The following is a 13,522-nucleotide window of genomic DNA, read 5'->3' on the forward strand; positions in this document are numbered from 1 at the left end:
CTTTCTAAAGTATTCACTGCATCATTGCTTTCATTAGTAGGTATGAGCATAGGCCTTGGTGTGGGAGTTAAACAGGTGACTATTTAGCCCTGGGGCAAAGAGTGCTACACATTGAGGGATGTAAACTTTAATCCCGTTTCTGGACTCCCTTTATATTTTGGGGCACTCCTAGTTTTGTAGGTGTGTCATATTCTGCCTTCCTTATACAGATGTTTTACAGATACTGCATGCAGGCCTAAATCCAATTACTAGTTTACATTAGAGTAGGACCATTGCATCTTAAATCATGTGCTGATTTACCAGGTCTCTGTTGATTTAATGGATCTGTTTTAGTTGTCGTTATATGAATTTAGGCCATACACACCCCAAAATGTGTGTCTGGTTTGTTATTGTTGCTGTTTTAATAGCATTCATTTCCGATGTAAGATGTTGACTCTCAATATTGTGGGAGAGTGATAGTTCACAGGGCTAGCAACAAACAATAATTTTGAAGAGGATATTATAGTCAGCGAAGGAATCAAACCATCTTATTTATAGCAAAATAATATACAGTGTAGTATACATGGTTCTTCCCAAACTTATCCTCATAATGATTCTCTGAGCAGCTTAAGGAGGGAGATGATAGTAAATAACCCAAGGGTACCCAGTGACCTTCATGGCTGAACTGTGATTCATTCATTGTTTTCTGCAGTTCTAGACCAATATTCTCAGTTGTAGTGCTACCAAAAGCTCCCATACTGGATGTAAACAATTTCATTGATAACTAACATTAAAAACCATTGATATCCAAAGTGTCTGAAGAAAGAGGCAAGAGTTTAGAATCTGATATATTCCAGAAAAGGCAATGAAGTGTTTTGCCAAATCTCCAACACAGTTTCCAGAAACGTTTTAATACTTCTTTGACGGGTTCTTTCTTCCTAGACCTTACCTAAAATGTGTGGACTAGAACCTTATTGGGTCCTGTAGGGTAGTTAGACTGTGAGTAAAAGCAAAGATGTTGAAGGCAAGGGTTACAGTGATGGTGAGGCATGGAGGGAAAGATGAATTACAGTAGCAAGAGAAGGTTCTGGCTCTGAGATAACCTTTTTCCAATGCCTATCTTCAGGGCGGGTGGCAAGGTGCTCTGTGACCTCTGGCACAGACAGTTGTCACAACTATCCCTCCCACTTTGGCTCTGAAGACTGTGCCACCTCCTTGATAGTCATGCATTAGGAAATAGCCCTCTCTTAAGCCAACAGCCTTCTCCTGCCCTTGCTGTCTCTTTCTCCTTTTCCTACTCCTCCTTCACCTCCTTGTACAATCCCAGAGAAAGTGTAAAATCTGGCTTAAATGGATTGTTACACATGCTGTGTGCACTAATATGATTCGAGTCTTGGTCTGGCTTTCTTGGCAAGATTTGTTCAGAGGGGTTTTGCCTTTGCCTTCCTCTTAGACAGAGAGAGTGTGACTTCCCCAAAGTGGGATTTCATAGTCCAATGTTCCAACTGGCTCTTGGGCACACACTGTTATGATAAGGTGGAATTTTAGCGAACTCTGGCATGAGTTCAAGGTACTGAATACACAGCCTGCTTGCTCCCATTCCACATGGGAGCAACTAAACAAAACACAACTTCAGTTCAAGACATCTTACTGAGATGTCTTGACCCATCACTCTGCCTTGTCTCCAAGAAACCAGGGAAATAATTCATGGGTTGGCTTATTTTGACAGCTTGTCCAGAAATAGATAAGCTGCACAACCAGGTTCAGCCATCAGGATAAGCAAATCATGGACTGAAGTTGTATAGTTTGTTTGACCACTCCTGCTAAATCATCCTTTGTTATCATTTCACACAGATGTGATCAGTACAGGCATCAAGGTCTGGGGCAGGGTAGACCAGGGTGTCCCACTTTAATCAATATTAAAGTGTTTTGTGGAATGATAAAGACTAACAAATATTACATAGTGCAAGCTTTTATGGATTATAGCCTACTTCAACAGATCCATGTAGTTCACAGAAGCATTTGTCATATTAAACCAGTTAGTCTTTAAAGTGCCACTGTACTAATTGGAGGTTTAACTGCAACAGTTTTGCATGGCAACTGCCCTGAACATTTTTGTTTTAATTAGAAATCACTTTTATTTGTTGGGGTTTTTTGTGGTATTCTTAGGGTTTGCTTTACACCTGCATTCCCCCCCCCCCCATGTGAATGTCTTCCAGCATAGACCCCCATACCACAGTTTTGACTGGCCACATGCATTAATAAAAATGTGGTGTCGTTGTTCTTCTTTCAGACTTCAAATACATGAAAGCAGGTGTGGCTTTTTTGAGGAGGGGCTTTATCAAATGGTACAAAGGTGGTTGATTTGTCTGTGTTGTTGATCTGTAATCTGTTAATCAGATGGTGCTGATTGTGGAAAATTTGGCTATAGAACTGGGGTAGGGATCAATAGGACTTCAATGTACTGTTGTATTCTAACTCCCATTAACCCCAGCCAGCATGGATAAAGGACAGGGATGGTCAGGTTCATAGATCAGTATTAACTGGAGGGCCACAGCCTTCCATGGAGGTGAATGTCTGTCAGTTAAGGAATGATTTATATTTCCTTCTTTGTCTCCATGCTTAGTGAGCCCTGGTGGTTAAATGGCAGCACTGCAGCCACAGCACTGAGTTGGGCGCGTTACAGACCGCCCAGAAGGGGCGGTCTGCCACCGCCTTCATTTGCAGTGCGGAGGAGCTCCAGCGTGCAAACCGCGAGGCTCCTCCACGCTGCAAATAAGAAGCGCCAAAATGGCACTTCTCTTTGTGGCGCGGATATGACTCCGCAAGGTGCCAATGGCGCACTCGCAGTGTCATATGCGCTGCACGACATGCGGACGCAATGCGTCCGCTACGTAAACATGGCAGCCCCCGTGTGGAACGGGCGCCGCCATTTTGTATGGACTCGGTCTGTATTAGGGTTAGGGGCCTCCAGAAGTGACACCCCTTTCCAATCCTAATACGGACCCAGTCCATACTTTATGCCTGTTTGTAATGGGCCTTTGATCCCAGGGTTCCAAGGTTGACTCAGCCTTCCATCCTTTTGTGGGTCAGTAAAATGAGTTCCCAGCTTGTTGGGAGAAATTGGTTTACAGATTGTAAACTGCTGGGAGAGTGCTGAGTTCACTGATAAGCAGAATAGAAATGTAAATGCTATTGCTGTTACTTTTCAGAAGTTATGCTTAATCATTCAGGTTTCTGTTTCAAGGGTTATTTCTGTGCACCACCAGTGAGGTGAGCACACTGTGAGGACATAGGAGAGGGACCCCTCAGTGGTGGCAGCCCAGTTGTGGACTTTCTTTTCCTTGGAGGCACAATTGGTGGCAATTTTGATTTAATTTAGGCCCCAGGTAAAAGCATGGCTGCGTGTTAAAGCCTCAAGACTTCACTGATTTATCTCAAAATGCTAATGCACAATGGTTTTAACCTTTTAAACCTCTTTTTAACTTCTTAACCATATTTAATATTTTCCAGTTTATTTAGATTATTTTACTGTTTTTAATTATTTTAACTTGTTTACATTGATTTTACTTGTACGCTACCCTGAGGGGCCAAATATAAATATTTTAATAAGTAATAAATAAAGGTTTTAAAATGCTAAACATTTCCAGACACAGAGTGTATTTCACTGTATTTTGTGAAGTTCACCTTTATATTGTGCTCTGTTGGTTATAGGAATGCCCTTAATATATACATGAAGTTCTTTCACACTTTATATAGACTTGTTTATTTCCAAAATATAACATACTAGGCAGAATGTAAAGGAACTGAAAGAAGTCTAAGGGTGGAGTTTTAGAGGCTTGAACATTTGTCTTATTATTATAGTGTGTTTTGAGACACGTGTATGTATATATGTGTGTTAAATGAATATTGATGTGATGCTAGTGTTCCATTTATGTTGTGAGATTAATTGATTTGGTGGAGTCTCTCCCTCTTACCCTTTCTTTCTCTCTTTCTTTTTCTCTCTCTTCTCTAAATCATGTGGTCCTTCCATCATTCCTCATCATTGGCTATGCTGGTTAGGATTGCTGGGAGCTGCGGTCCAACAACATTGGGAGGGCTGCATGGTTCCCTCTTCAATTTTCAGTTGTGGGGTGACACATAATGGATGGTTTCACAGACTTAAGTTAAAAGCAACATGTTCATTTTCCAAAGCCAGACTTTTTCCTACAAGACCTCTCCAAAATGGGAAAATGTTTTATTCATCTCTTTGAAACAACACCATGAATAAGCACTGAACTTTGAGAGACCATGGCTGCATCCACACTGCTGAATTAATCCGGGGTGACACTGACTTAACTGTCATGGCTCAGAGATGTAGCCAAGGGGGGGGGGCCTGTGGGGTCCAGACTCCCCCCCTTCCATTAGATAAAATGAATGGTGTATGCTGCCATGCCCAAGCCCCATTATAATGGTGGCACTTAGTCTGGACCTCCCTCCCCCTTCCCAAAATCCTGGCTACGTCCCTGCATGGCTCAATGCTATAGAATTCTGGGACTTGTAGTTTGTTGTGGCACCAGAGTACTCTGAGAAAGAAGGCTAAATGTCTCACAAAACTACAAATCCCAAAATTACATAGTATTGAACCATGGCAGTTCAAGAGATGTCAAACTGGATTACAGTGTTATCAATTGGGGTTTGGTTCCAAGACACCACATCCTGGATGGTCAAGTCCTATTAAATACAATGGCATAGTAAAATGGTGCCCCTTATATAAAATGGAAAATCAAGGTTTGCTATTTGGAATTTATACCTTTTTGGAATATTTTCAAGCCATGAATGCTTGAATCTGTGGATAAAAAATCCATGGATAAGGAGGGCTGACTGTATTTCTGCAGTGTGTGATGCAGCCCATGTTAATTCTCTATCACTGAAGCATGGAGGGATAGGCAACCATTCCAGAGAAGGGAGGGTCAATAACTAGAGTCCACAAAGTGTTAAGATGCTGGATTATGTGTTGTTTGGTCTGACTTGATATAAGAGTTCTCATATTCTTGTTTCTGTTTTACAGATAGCTGGGGCTTTATGGTGGTATTTTGTATCAAAAGGAATTGAGTACCTGGACACAGTATTTTTCATCTTAAGAAAGAAATTTAACCAAATCAGTTTTCTACATGTCTACCACCATTACACCATGTTTACTTTGTGGTGGATTGGCATAAAATGGGTGGCAGGAGGACAAGGTGAGTAACCATGTTTGTCTGTATAAGGAACAGAAAGTAAAATGGATACTGGGAGGAAATATTTGTACACATGTACATATTTTTAATATTATCATAATAGGATAGGTAAATTCTATAATGCTGAAATTATGAAAGCCCCAATCAATGTTGAAATTATAAGAGCCCCAGTCAAGCCTGATGATGAATGCTCATCTCAGAACATGGGTCGGACCACACCAACAACCCCTCTCTCCAACATACACACATAGAGTTGGGGATTTGTGTGTGAATCTGTACATACAGAGATTTCCATGTGGACTCGGCCCCTGCAATATGGCAGGCTTCGGGACACATAGTGTTGCACAAGCAAAATCACCTCTCATGTTTGCATTGTACATTTGCATTGTGTCTTTGGGAAGAGCTGTATAAGACTCCAGGGCAGGCAGGGCAGAGCTACACATGCACATGCACATGTTTTGCACATGTTTTGTAATTGTATTATTTAAGATTGTTTTGTTGTTGTTGTTGTTGTTGTTGTTGTTGTTGTGTGCCTTCAAGTTATTTACAACTTATGGCAACCGTAAGGCAAGTTTATCATAGGTTTTTCTTGCCCAGTTCTTTCAGAGGGTGTTTGTCATTGCCATCTTCTGAGGCTGAGAGAGTGTGATTTGACCAAGATCACCCAGTGGGTTTACATGGCCGATCCTGGTCTCCAGAATCCTAGTTTAACACTCAAACCACTACACCACTCTGGCTTTCAAGATTGTTTCAAGGTTTTAAACTGTCTGTTTTAAATGGGGAAACTATTTAGTATATTTTAAGCTTTTAAGCTTTTGCAATTGTTGTTCTAAATTCATTTTATTGTAAGCTGCCCTGAGATCTTCAGATAAAGGGCAGGATTTAAATAAATAAATAAATGCATAAATGAATACTCAGTGCAGTCCTATTCCTCTGCTTATTTCTGAGGCTAGTACTGTTCATTAACACTTGAGCAAAAGTAAGATATAGCCTTCCTTGTCTGGGAAATGTGGGGGAGGAAAGAAGTATATGACAGGAACCCTAGAGATTATGAAACATTCTTCTCTTGGGCATACATATAAGGCTGTGGTGCAGATTTTGCATGCAAAATCTCCTTTTAGTATTTTAAGACTACTTACATATGAAGCAACACATAGGTCTGTTTAAGCTAGGATTCTGCTACCATGAAAAATGATAGAATTTCTGATTGTGCATTGCTTAATCAGCAACATTTCCATGGTGATTAAAGGATTTGCCCCAGCCCCAGCCTGCCTGTTTAACTCAGAATTAAGCCCTCTTGGTTTCAGTGGCACTTGGTTCATAGTGAATTTGCATAAGATTCCCACATAGATTTTCTTTCTTTTTTGGTGAAAAGAAGGTTTGAAATCTAGCTTGAAGTGTGAAATCATTTCATTCTATAACCAGAAATGGTTGATAAGGATACAGTGTGTGTGTGTGTGTGTGTGTGTGTGTGTACATATAGATATACACATAAGGATAGAACATATACAGGTTGAATCTACCTCATCTAGAATTCTGAAATATTCCAAAACCCAAGATTATTCACATGGGTGGCTGAGATAGTGACAGTTTTGCTTTCTGATGGTTCTGTATACACAAAAGTTGTTTCGTGCATGAAGTTATTTAAAATATTATATATAAAATTCCCTTTAGGCTATGTGTATAAAATGGGTACAAAACATAATGAATGTCATGTTTAGATTTGGGTCCCATCTCCAGAATATCTCATTATGTAAATGCAAATGTTCCAAAAACTGAAAACTCCAAAATCCAAAACACTTTTGCTCCCAAGCATTTTGGATAAGGGACACTCAATCTATAATTTTTTCCCCAGTCTTTTTGGTCCATGTGAGGAAAAGTAAAGCCAATAGACTCATCCTCATGCTCCATCCAGGAAACCCAATGACTCCCCATGAGATCATTCACCTTGGAGAATAATAGAGGGGTGATCCTCCTCCCCCCATATGTTTCCTCATTTTGTTTTATAATTTCATCAATTTGTTTCATGTAACACAATGGTCTCTCCAAAAAATCAACATGAAAGTTTCATTGTATATTGTACTTGCTAATGTTTCTCCTAATTTTATTTAGAACTAAAATATTTTTCCTCTGTAAATACTAGACTGCACAAATGTAATCCACTTCATAACCATTTTTTAAATTTTATTTTAAGGTGTAATAAAGAGGACATGAAGATGATGGTTCCATTCTTATAACTTACAATTACTTTTTTCTTTCTTGCAACAGCGTTTTTTGGAGCCCAAATTAATTCTTTTATTCATGTTGTTATGTATATGTACTATGGACTAGCTGCCTGTGGCCCAAAATTCCATAAATACCTTTGGTGGAAACGATATTTGACTATAATGCAGCTGGTAAGTAATGTTTGTTTTTCACATTATGATATATTTGATATTATATGCATTTTTCAAACTTATTGTATTATAAATTATATTATATGTTGTTCCAATTCATGTTGATGGCTTCATTTGTGCTTTGAATAAGAATGACAAAAACAGGTTTGACTGTTAGGCCACTTAAAAATTATTTCACACAAATTCTATTCACTATGGCTCCCAACATTACAATTTTTTGAGTGAGGAAATTTTTCTTTCAGTCTCAAATTCACTGAGAAACATTCAGGGTGCAAAGGGATCTACAGCACCTTTGAAACTACCGTAACTGAGAGAAAGAAGTTGGTAGCAGAAGCTTTTGTAGACTCAGGGGCCATACAAACAGCCCCTAAGGGGCGGGCATGCAGCCACCCCTTCTTCAGCTGGATCTTGGCCACGGCAACCTCACACCACAGCCCCGATCTGGCCTCTGGAGGGTGCAAAAAGGAGCCGCAAAAAGCAGCTCCTTTTTGTGCTCTCCAAAGGGGGCATAGCTGTGGTGGCACAGCTGTATGGCACCCCTTCAGCATTGCATCATTTGGACGCAGCACCGGAGGAGTGTCATGATGCTGCACACTGTCTAGAGCAGCGCACGGGGAGGAGGAGTTGGATGTGCATCATTAAGACGCTACACCCTGACTCTGCCTCCAGGCTGACCTTTTAGGCCAATCTGGATAGCCCCTAAGGCTGCATTTGCATTGCATAAATAAAGCAGTTTAACACCACTTTAATTGTCATGGCTCAAAGCTGTGGAATAATGGGATTTATAGTTTGTTGTGGCACCAGAACTATCTGACAGAGAATGCTAAATATTTCACAAAACTACAAATCCCGGCATTTCAAATAATTGAACCATGGCAATTAAAGTGGAGTCAAACTATGTTATTTCTGCAGTAGAGATGAAGCCAAAGAGATTGTCAGCATGGGGCAAAAGCCCATGTTCCCCCTGGCCTCATGTTGTCCAGTTCAGATGACCTAGGCCAAATATCCAGGGCCACCATTGGGCCCAATCCTAGTAGACCGGACACAGCCTTTACCCTGTGTCAATTTGACCCCTGATTTGCTGCAGTTTCCTGGAAACTCTTGGCAACCCCCCACCTGTTTGCACAGGTCCCTGGATTCCTTACCTTGCCGCACCATTGCTGGTACTAAGACACAAACACACCATAGCTGCATCTGCTGTGCAAACGAGGCACCTGGCCATGTGGTTACAGCTAAGTGTTCCATTTCCATATCAGACACAGCAATGGAGGGCTTCTCTGTACCAATGATGGTGCAACGAGATAAGAGGTGTGCACTGATAGTGAGTCGACAGGTTAGCATAGGGACTGTTATGCAAACACCTACCTATCCCTGCACTGACACAGGGACTGATCCAGGTGACCTCAGCGCCTCAGTCTTCTTTATCATACTCCTACTATAGCTCATTGCACAGTGATCCACATAACATGGCTATGTCTTTGTTCAGGATATCAACCAAAGTCTAAATATGAGGTTTGGTCAAAATTGGTTCATAAATGTGTGTTCTGGAGCAAAAAGGAAAAAAGATCCAAAACATTTGTGCTAAGGTTCCTGAATGAGATGACTGATCAAAAGTTTCCTGAAATCTTCATTTGGGCCTGTTTGATAACATGCCAAGGTCTCAATCCAACATCCCCTCAGCATAGCATTAATATTCACATGCTGACCTATGCTGAAGTGTAGATCATAGATTTCAGTACATGCTGAGGGTTTGATTTTACTGCATTGTGTCTGTAAATTTTATTTAAACAAATGCAGTTTCAGCTTCAACTTGCGCTATTCTCTTTTAAATACAGCATTTGTATTTGGATGTTTTTTCAGGATAAACAACGCTTGTAAATTTATTTTGTTGAAGGAATCATTACTGTTATTCATTACTCTGTTTTTCTCATTATTCAGTTTTCGCCTTTACTTAAGATATCACTAATTAATTTTCAGTTCTGTTTTAATTCCCCCTTTTAAAAAAATCTACAAAGAAAATTGCCTAAAAAAATGATCATGAAAATGTTTTTGCTATGTAAAAAAAGAATAACTGATTATTTATTTATATTGCATTTATACCCCACTTTTCTCCCATGATGGGATCCAAGGTTAGAACTTGTTACTTTTTACATGCATTTTTTTAAAAAAAAAATCCATTTACTACATTATTTTCAAAAGGAAGATTACTGTGCCCTTGTTATCCAAAAAATAATGCAAAATGTTTACAGCTGACATGTTATTTCCAAACTCTGAGTATGAAATCAAACTTAATAGAAACCAACTTTCTTTTTTAAATTTTTTATCATTGATGTTATGTTCAATAACACCATTCAACTATATAATAAATCATTACTAAATATTTCCATTTTTAGACGTAATAGATGAATATTAATGAGAATCTTTGACATTCTGTTTTCTGTCTTTCAGATGCAATTCCACATAACTCTTGGTCACACGGCCATGTCTATTTATATTGATTGTCCCTTCCCTAAATGGATGCACTGGGGTGTCATTTTCTATGCTATCACTTTCATTGTCCTTTTTGGTAACTTCTACTATCGGACATACAAGATGCCCAAGGAGCCAGTAAAGAATGGCAAGATTTCTAATGGTGTTGTGGCAAATGGTACAAGCAAACCAGAAAACAGTCTAGTTGTGGAAAATGGAAAGAAGCAGAAGAAAGCAAAAGGAGAGTAACTTGATCCAGGCCTTAACCACTGTTGGCAGCGAGGAGTCTCCAATTGGGTTGTAAAAGAGAAAGAAGTGTTATCCTATCTATACCAATTGACTTTTAGGCTATTGAAGAGATAGAAAACATTATTTATGAAGATTGTTTTCACAAGAATCTTTCAACTTTAAAATTTTCTCTTGTAATTATGTAATTATTAAGACTTTCATGATCTCTATGTAAACTTTTAGACTGCAGGTGTTGCTAATGTAAGAAATAATTGCTGGCATAGTATGCACTGTCAGTCCAATATTTAATATTACAGTCAACCCAGGATACAATTGATTTGTTGGAACAGACATTTCTTTAGGGGTGGGCGGGATCTTATAAATCCTTCTGATTCTGTCAGAAATTGTAAGGGAAAATAATCCTCTAATTAAAACATGGAATATTTCTTGCCCTCTTTTAATTTTTTTTATCATAGTTTTGTTTGCATTATCTTAGCCTAGGTTATATTGACACATTAATTTGTCTGAGTTTTTCCATCATGTTTGTTACCACCTCTTATAGTGTTGAAATACACCTACCTCTTCATTTGCTGAAAATAACATCTATTATTATAGACCTATTTCTGAAATATGTAATTTGCCTCTCACATAAATTTTGATTTATGCTAATTAGAGAAATGTTTGCTCCCATTAATAACATGTATTTTCTCATTAACAAAATGTCCTTTTTGTTTAACGATAAAATGTATTGAAACAAAAGACAAACCATGTTCTAAAACAATCTCGATTTCGAAGAGGAAATGATACTATCTGTTGTCTCCAATTGCATGGAACCCATGGTGCTAATGCTTATAAAATGGTTAGGTGTTATATTGGCACTGGAGGGGAGATGAAGAACAGAACTCAGTTTTTGTTTTGCTAATGGCCTATTTAGTATGAGACCTGTTGAATATAAAGAGAAGAAATGAATCTGCATAAAGTGTCTTGCAGGTGGAGGTCCTCACCAGCCGGAGTACTCAAATTAGCCATAAATAATTAGTTCCATTCAGTTCAATGGGACTTAATTGTGATTAGCTAAATTGGAGCCCAAGTGCTTAAATGCCATGAGCAACTGCACTGTAGATGTATTGCTGTGAACTGTTTACTTACAAGAAGGTCTTGCTTTTTAGTACTGTAATACTTGCAGACTCATGATCTGTTTAAACAGGCACTGTACATATACACTTGTTTATTGTTCTTGCAGTCATGTTACTGCAAGAGCAGTATTAGCTGAGAAGGTTGCATTCCTTCCATATCAGCTTCTCTAAGGTTGCAATCCAATATACAGTTACCTGGAAATAAGTTCCCCTGAACTCAGCGGGGCTTGCTTTTTAGTAGACATGCATAGGGTTGCATTCTTTGTCTAGTTTCCATGACTGATTGGCCCGTCAATCCTTCTGCTGAGCCATTGTGGCTTCTCTCTAACACTAATTGTCAAGCATACCTCAAGCTCTCTTTTACCATGAACTGTATAAGTTTTATTGCACTACTGAGACAAAAGTTCAATAAGAATTCTTCAGTGTACAGAGAGAAGTCATGATTTGCTCCAGCATGGAGTGAGCTTGAGGGAAAATTAGAACTGAGGAGGTCTTTAGCTTTTTGCTGTCAATATTGGAGCCAGTCGTCATACATTTATGAGAGAAAGGCCTTTTTGGTAGTATATTTTATATCATTAAAATAAAAACTGTTCAGTTGAGACACTGAATTCTGTTTTACCTTTCCCCATCTTGTATTGTCTGTAATAAACAACAGGAGAAGAAAGATTTTTACTGTATCTTTGACTTAATGGTTTTATACCAAACTCTGATTTTTCAGTCACCAAACATAATTGGAAGGACTATAAACATTTATTTGACACTGAGGATAGTCACAAGCTAGCTTGTTGGCCTTATCTCCAAAAAATAAATTGAAATGGTGAATACTGCTCTGGGCCATAATCCTAAACACACTTACTAGGGTATTGGCCTCATTGGACACAGTGAGACTTACTTCTGAGTAAACATGTATAGGATTGCACTGTGCTGGGCAGCACGTCAGATCTATTGGATCTTAACTGGTCTGGGACCATTAGCAGACCTCTTTGCTTAGTCTTGTTTCTTTTGTGCTTTCCAGAAGAAAGTACAAAAATGGGCAATGGACAAGATAAATAGAAATTCTGTTGATTTCAGTGGGGGAGAATTAAGCATGTGCTTTAAACTTCCATTGAAATTGGTGGGACTTGCATGTGCTTAACCTTGGCTGGATTGTTCCCTAAAATGTATGGAAATAAAAAAAAAAGTCAAACTTGTTTGCTGATATTTTTGCCCTCTTTTGTAGTGTATTAGGATTTCAGCATGGTGCACTACTCTATTATAATCCAGATTAAGTAAAGCATCTTGATGAAAAGATACAGGATATTAGCATTTTGTACCTCTGCAGGTAATATTGGGAAACGTTCTCTTACAACAATGCTGTTATTTTTGCCACACCTGTTGACATAGATTTCATCTGCCCTAATTTTTTGTATATACTTTCATTTGCAGAGACAATGAGCATTACAGATTCATATCCATGAGAATGCACGAGGGTGTGATTCTAACATAATATTGCCGCTGAAAAGTTGAATCATTTGTTCCAGGTAAACAAGGAACAGATTGATAGTGGTGCCCAAGCTGCCAAAACTGGTAAGCACTTTTCAGTGCAAACTCCACCCCATGTTAAGTTCTGCATCTAAAGTATTGCTGGCATGCATGGCTGTGTGACAGATGCTATTCAGTAGCACACTACATTTTCTAATTAATTGCACAGTTGTATAGTGTCTTTGGGGACATGTATACACACACACAGTGAAAAGTCATTTACTGTCTTCCTGTATCTGTGCCTGAAAAGATACTACCACTGACCCATAGATGTTACTTCTTTAAGCCCCGGTCCAGACAGGCCAAATGTGCTAAGCTGGTGGCGTGCTAGGGTTAAGGGACCGTGCTGCAACCGCACAGTCCCTAACCCTAGTACGGTGCGGTGCCGTAACAATGGTGGCGCCCCATGCATATCATCTGCATGTTGTGCCACGCCAGTTACGTAACTGGCGCAGCACAAAAAGAACTGGCGGCTGCGGCTTCCCTGCAGGAAGGGGAGGCACTGACAGGCCTCCCTTTTTGGGAGGTCTGTACCAGGCCTAAGTTAAAATGACGACAATAGTATGTTAATTGA

General features: G+C 39.3%; 1 protein-coding gene across 1 annotated transcript in view; it reads left to right on the plus strand.

Moving 5' to 3' along the window:
* Window positions 1-11,295, plus strand: part of LOC121917396 (elongation of very long chain fatty acids protein 4-like) — a 29,056-nt gene extending 17,761 nt beyond the window's left edge. The window contains exons 5-7 of the mRNA XM_042443339.1: window positions 5,030-5,201; window positions 7,467-7,594; window positions 10,043-11,295. Coding sequence (XP_042299273.1) covers window positions 5,030-5,201; window positions 7,467-7,594; window positions 10,043-10,312 — 570 coding nt within the window. The 3' untranslated portion in view covers window positions 10,313-11,295. The remainder of the gene's footprint in view (window positions 1-5,029; window positions 5,202-7,466; window positions 7,595-10,042) is intronic.
* Window positions 11,296-13,522: the final 2,227 nt, after the last annotated feature.

Source organism: Sceloporus undulatus, unplaced genomic scaffold (genome assembly GCF_019175285.1).
Source record: "Sceloporus undulatus isolate JIND9_A2432 ecotype Alabama unplaced genomic scaffold, SceUnd_v1.1 scaffold_16, whole genome shotgun sequence".
Classification (NCBI taxonomy): Eukaryota; Metazoa; Chordata; class Lepidosauria; order Squamata; family Phrynosomatidae; genus Sceloporus; species Sceloporus undulatus.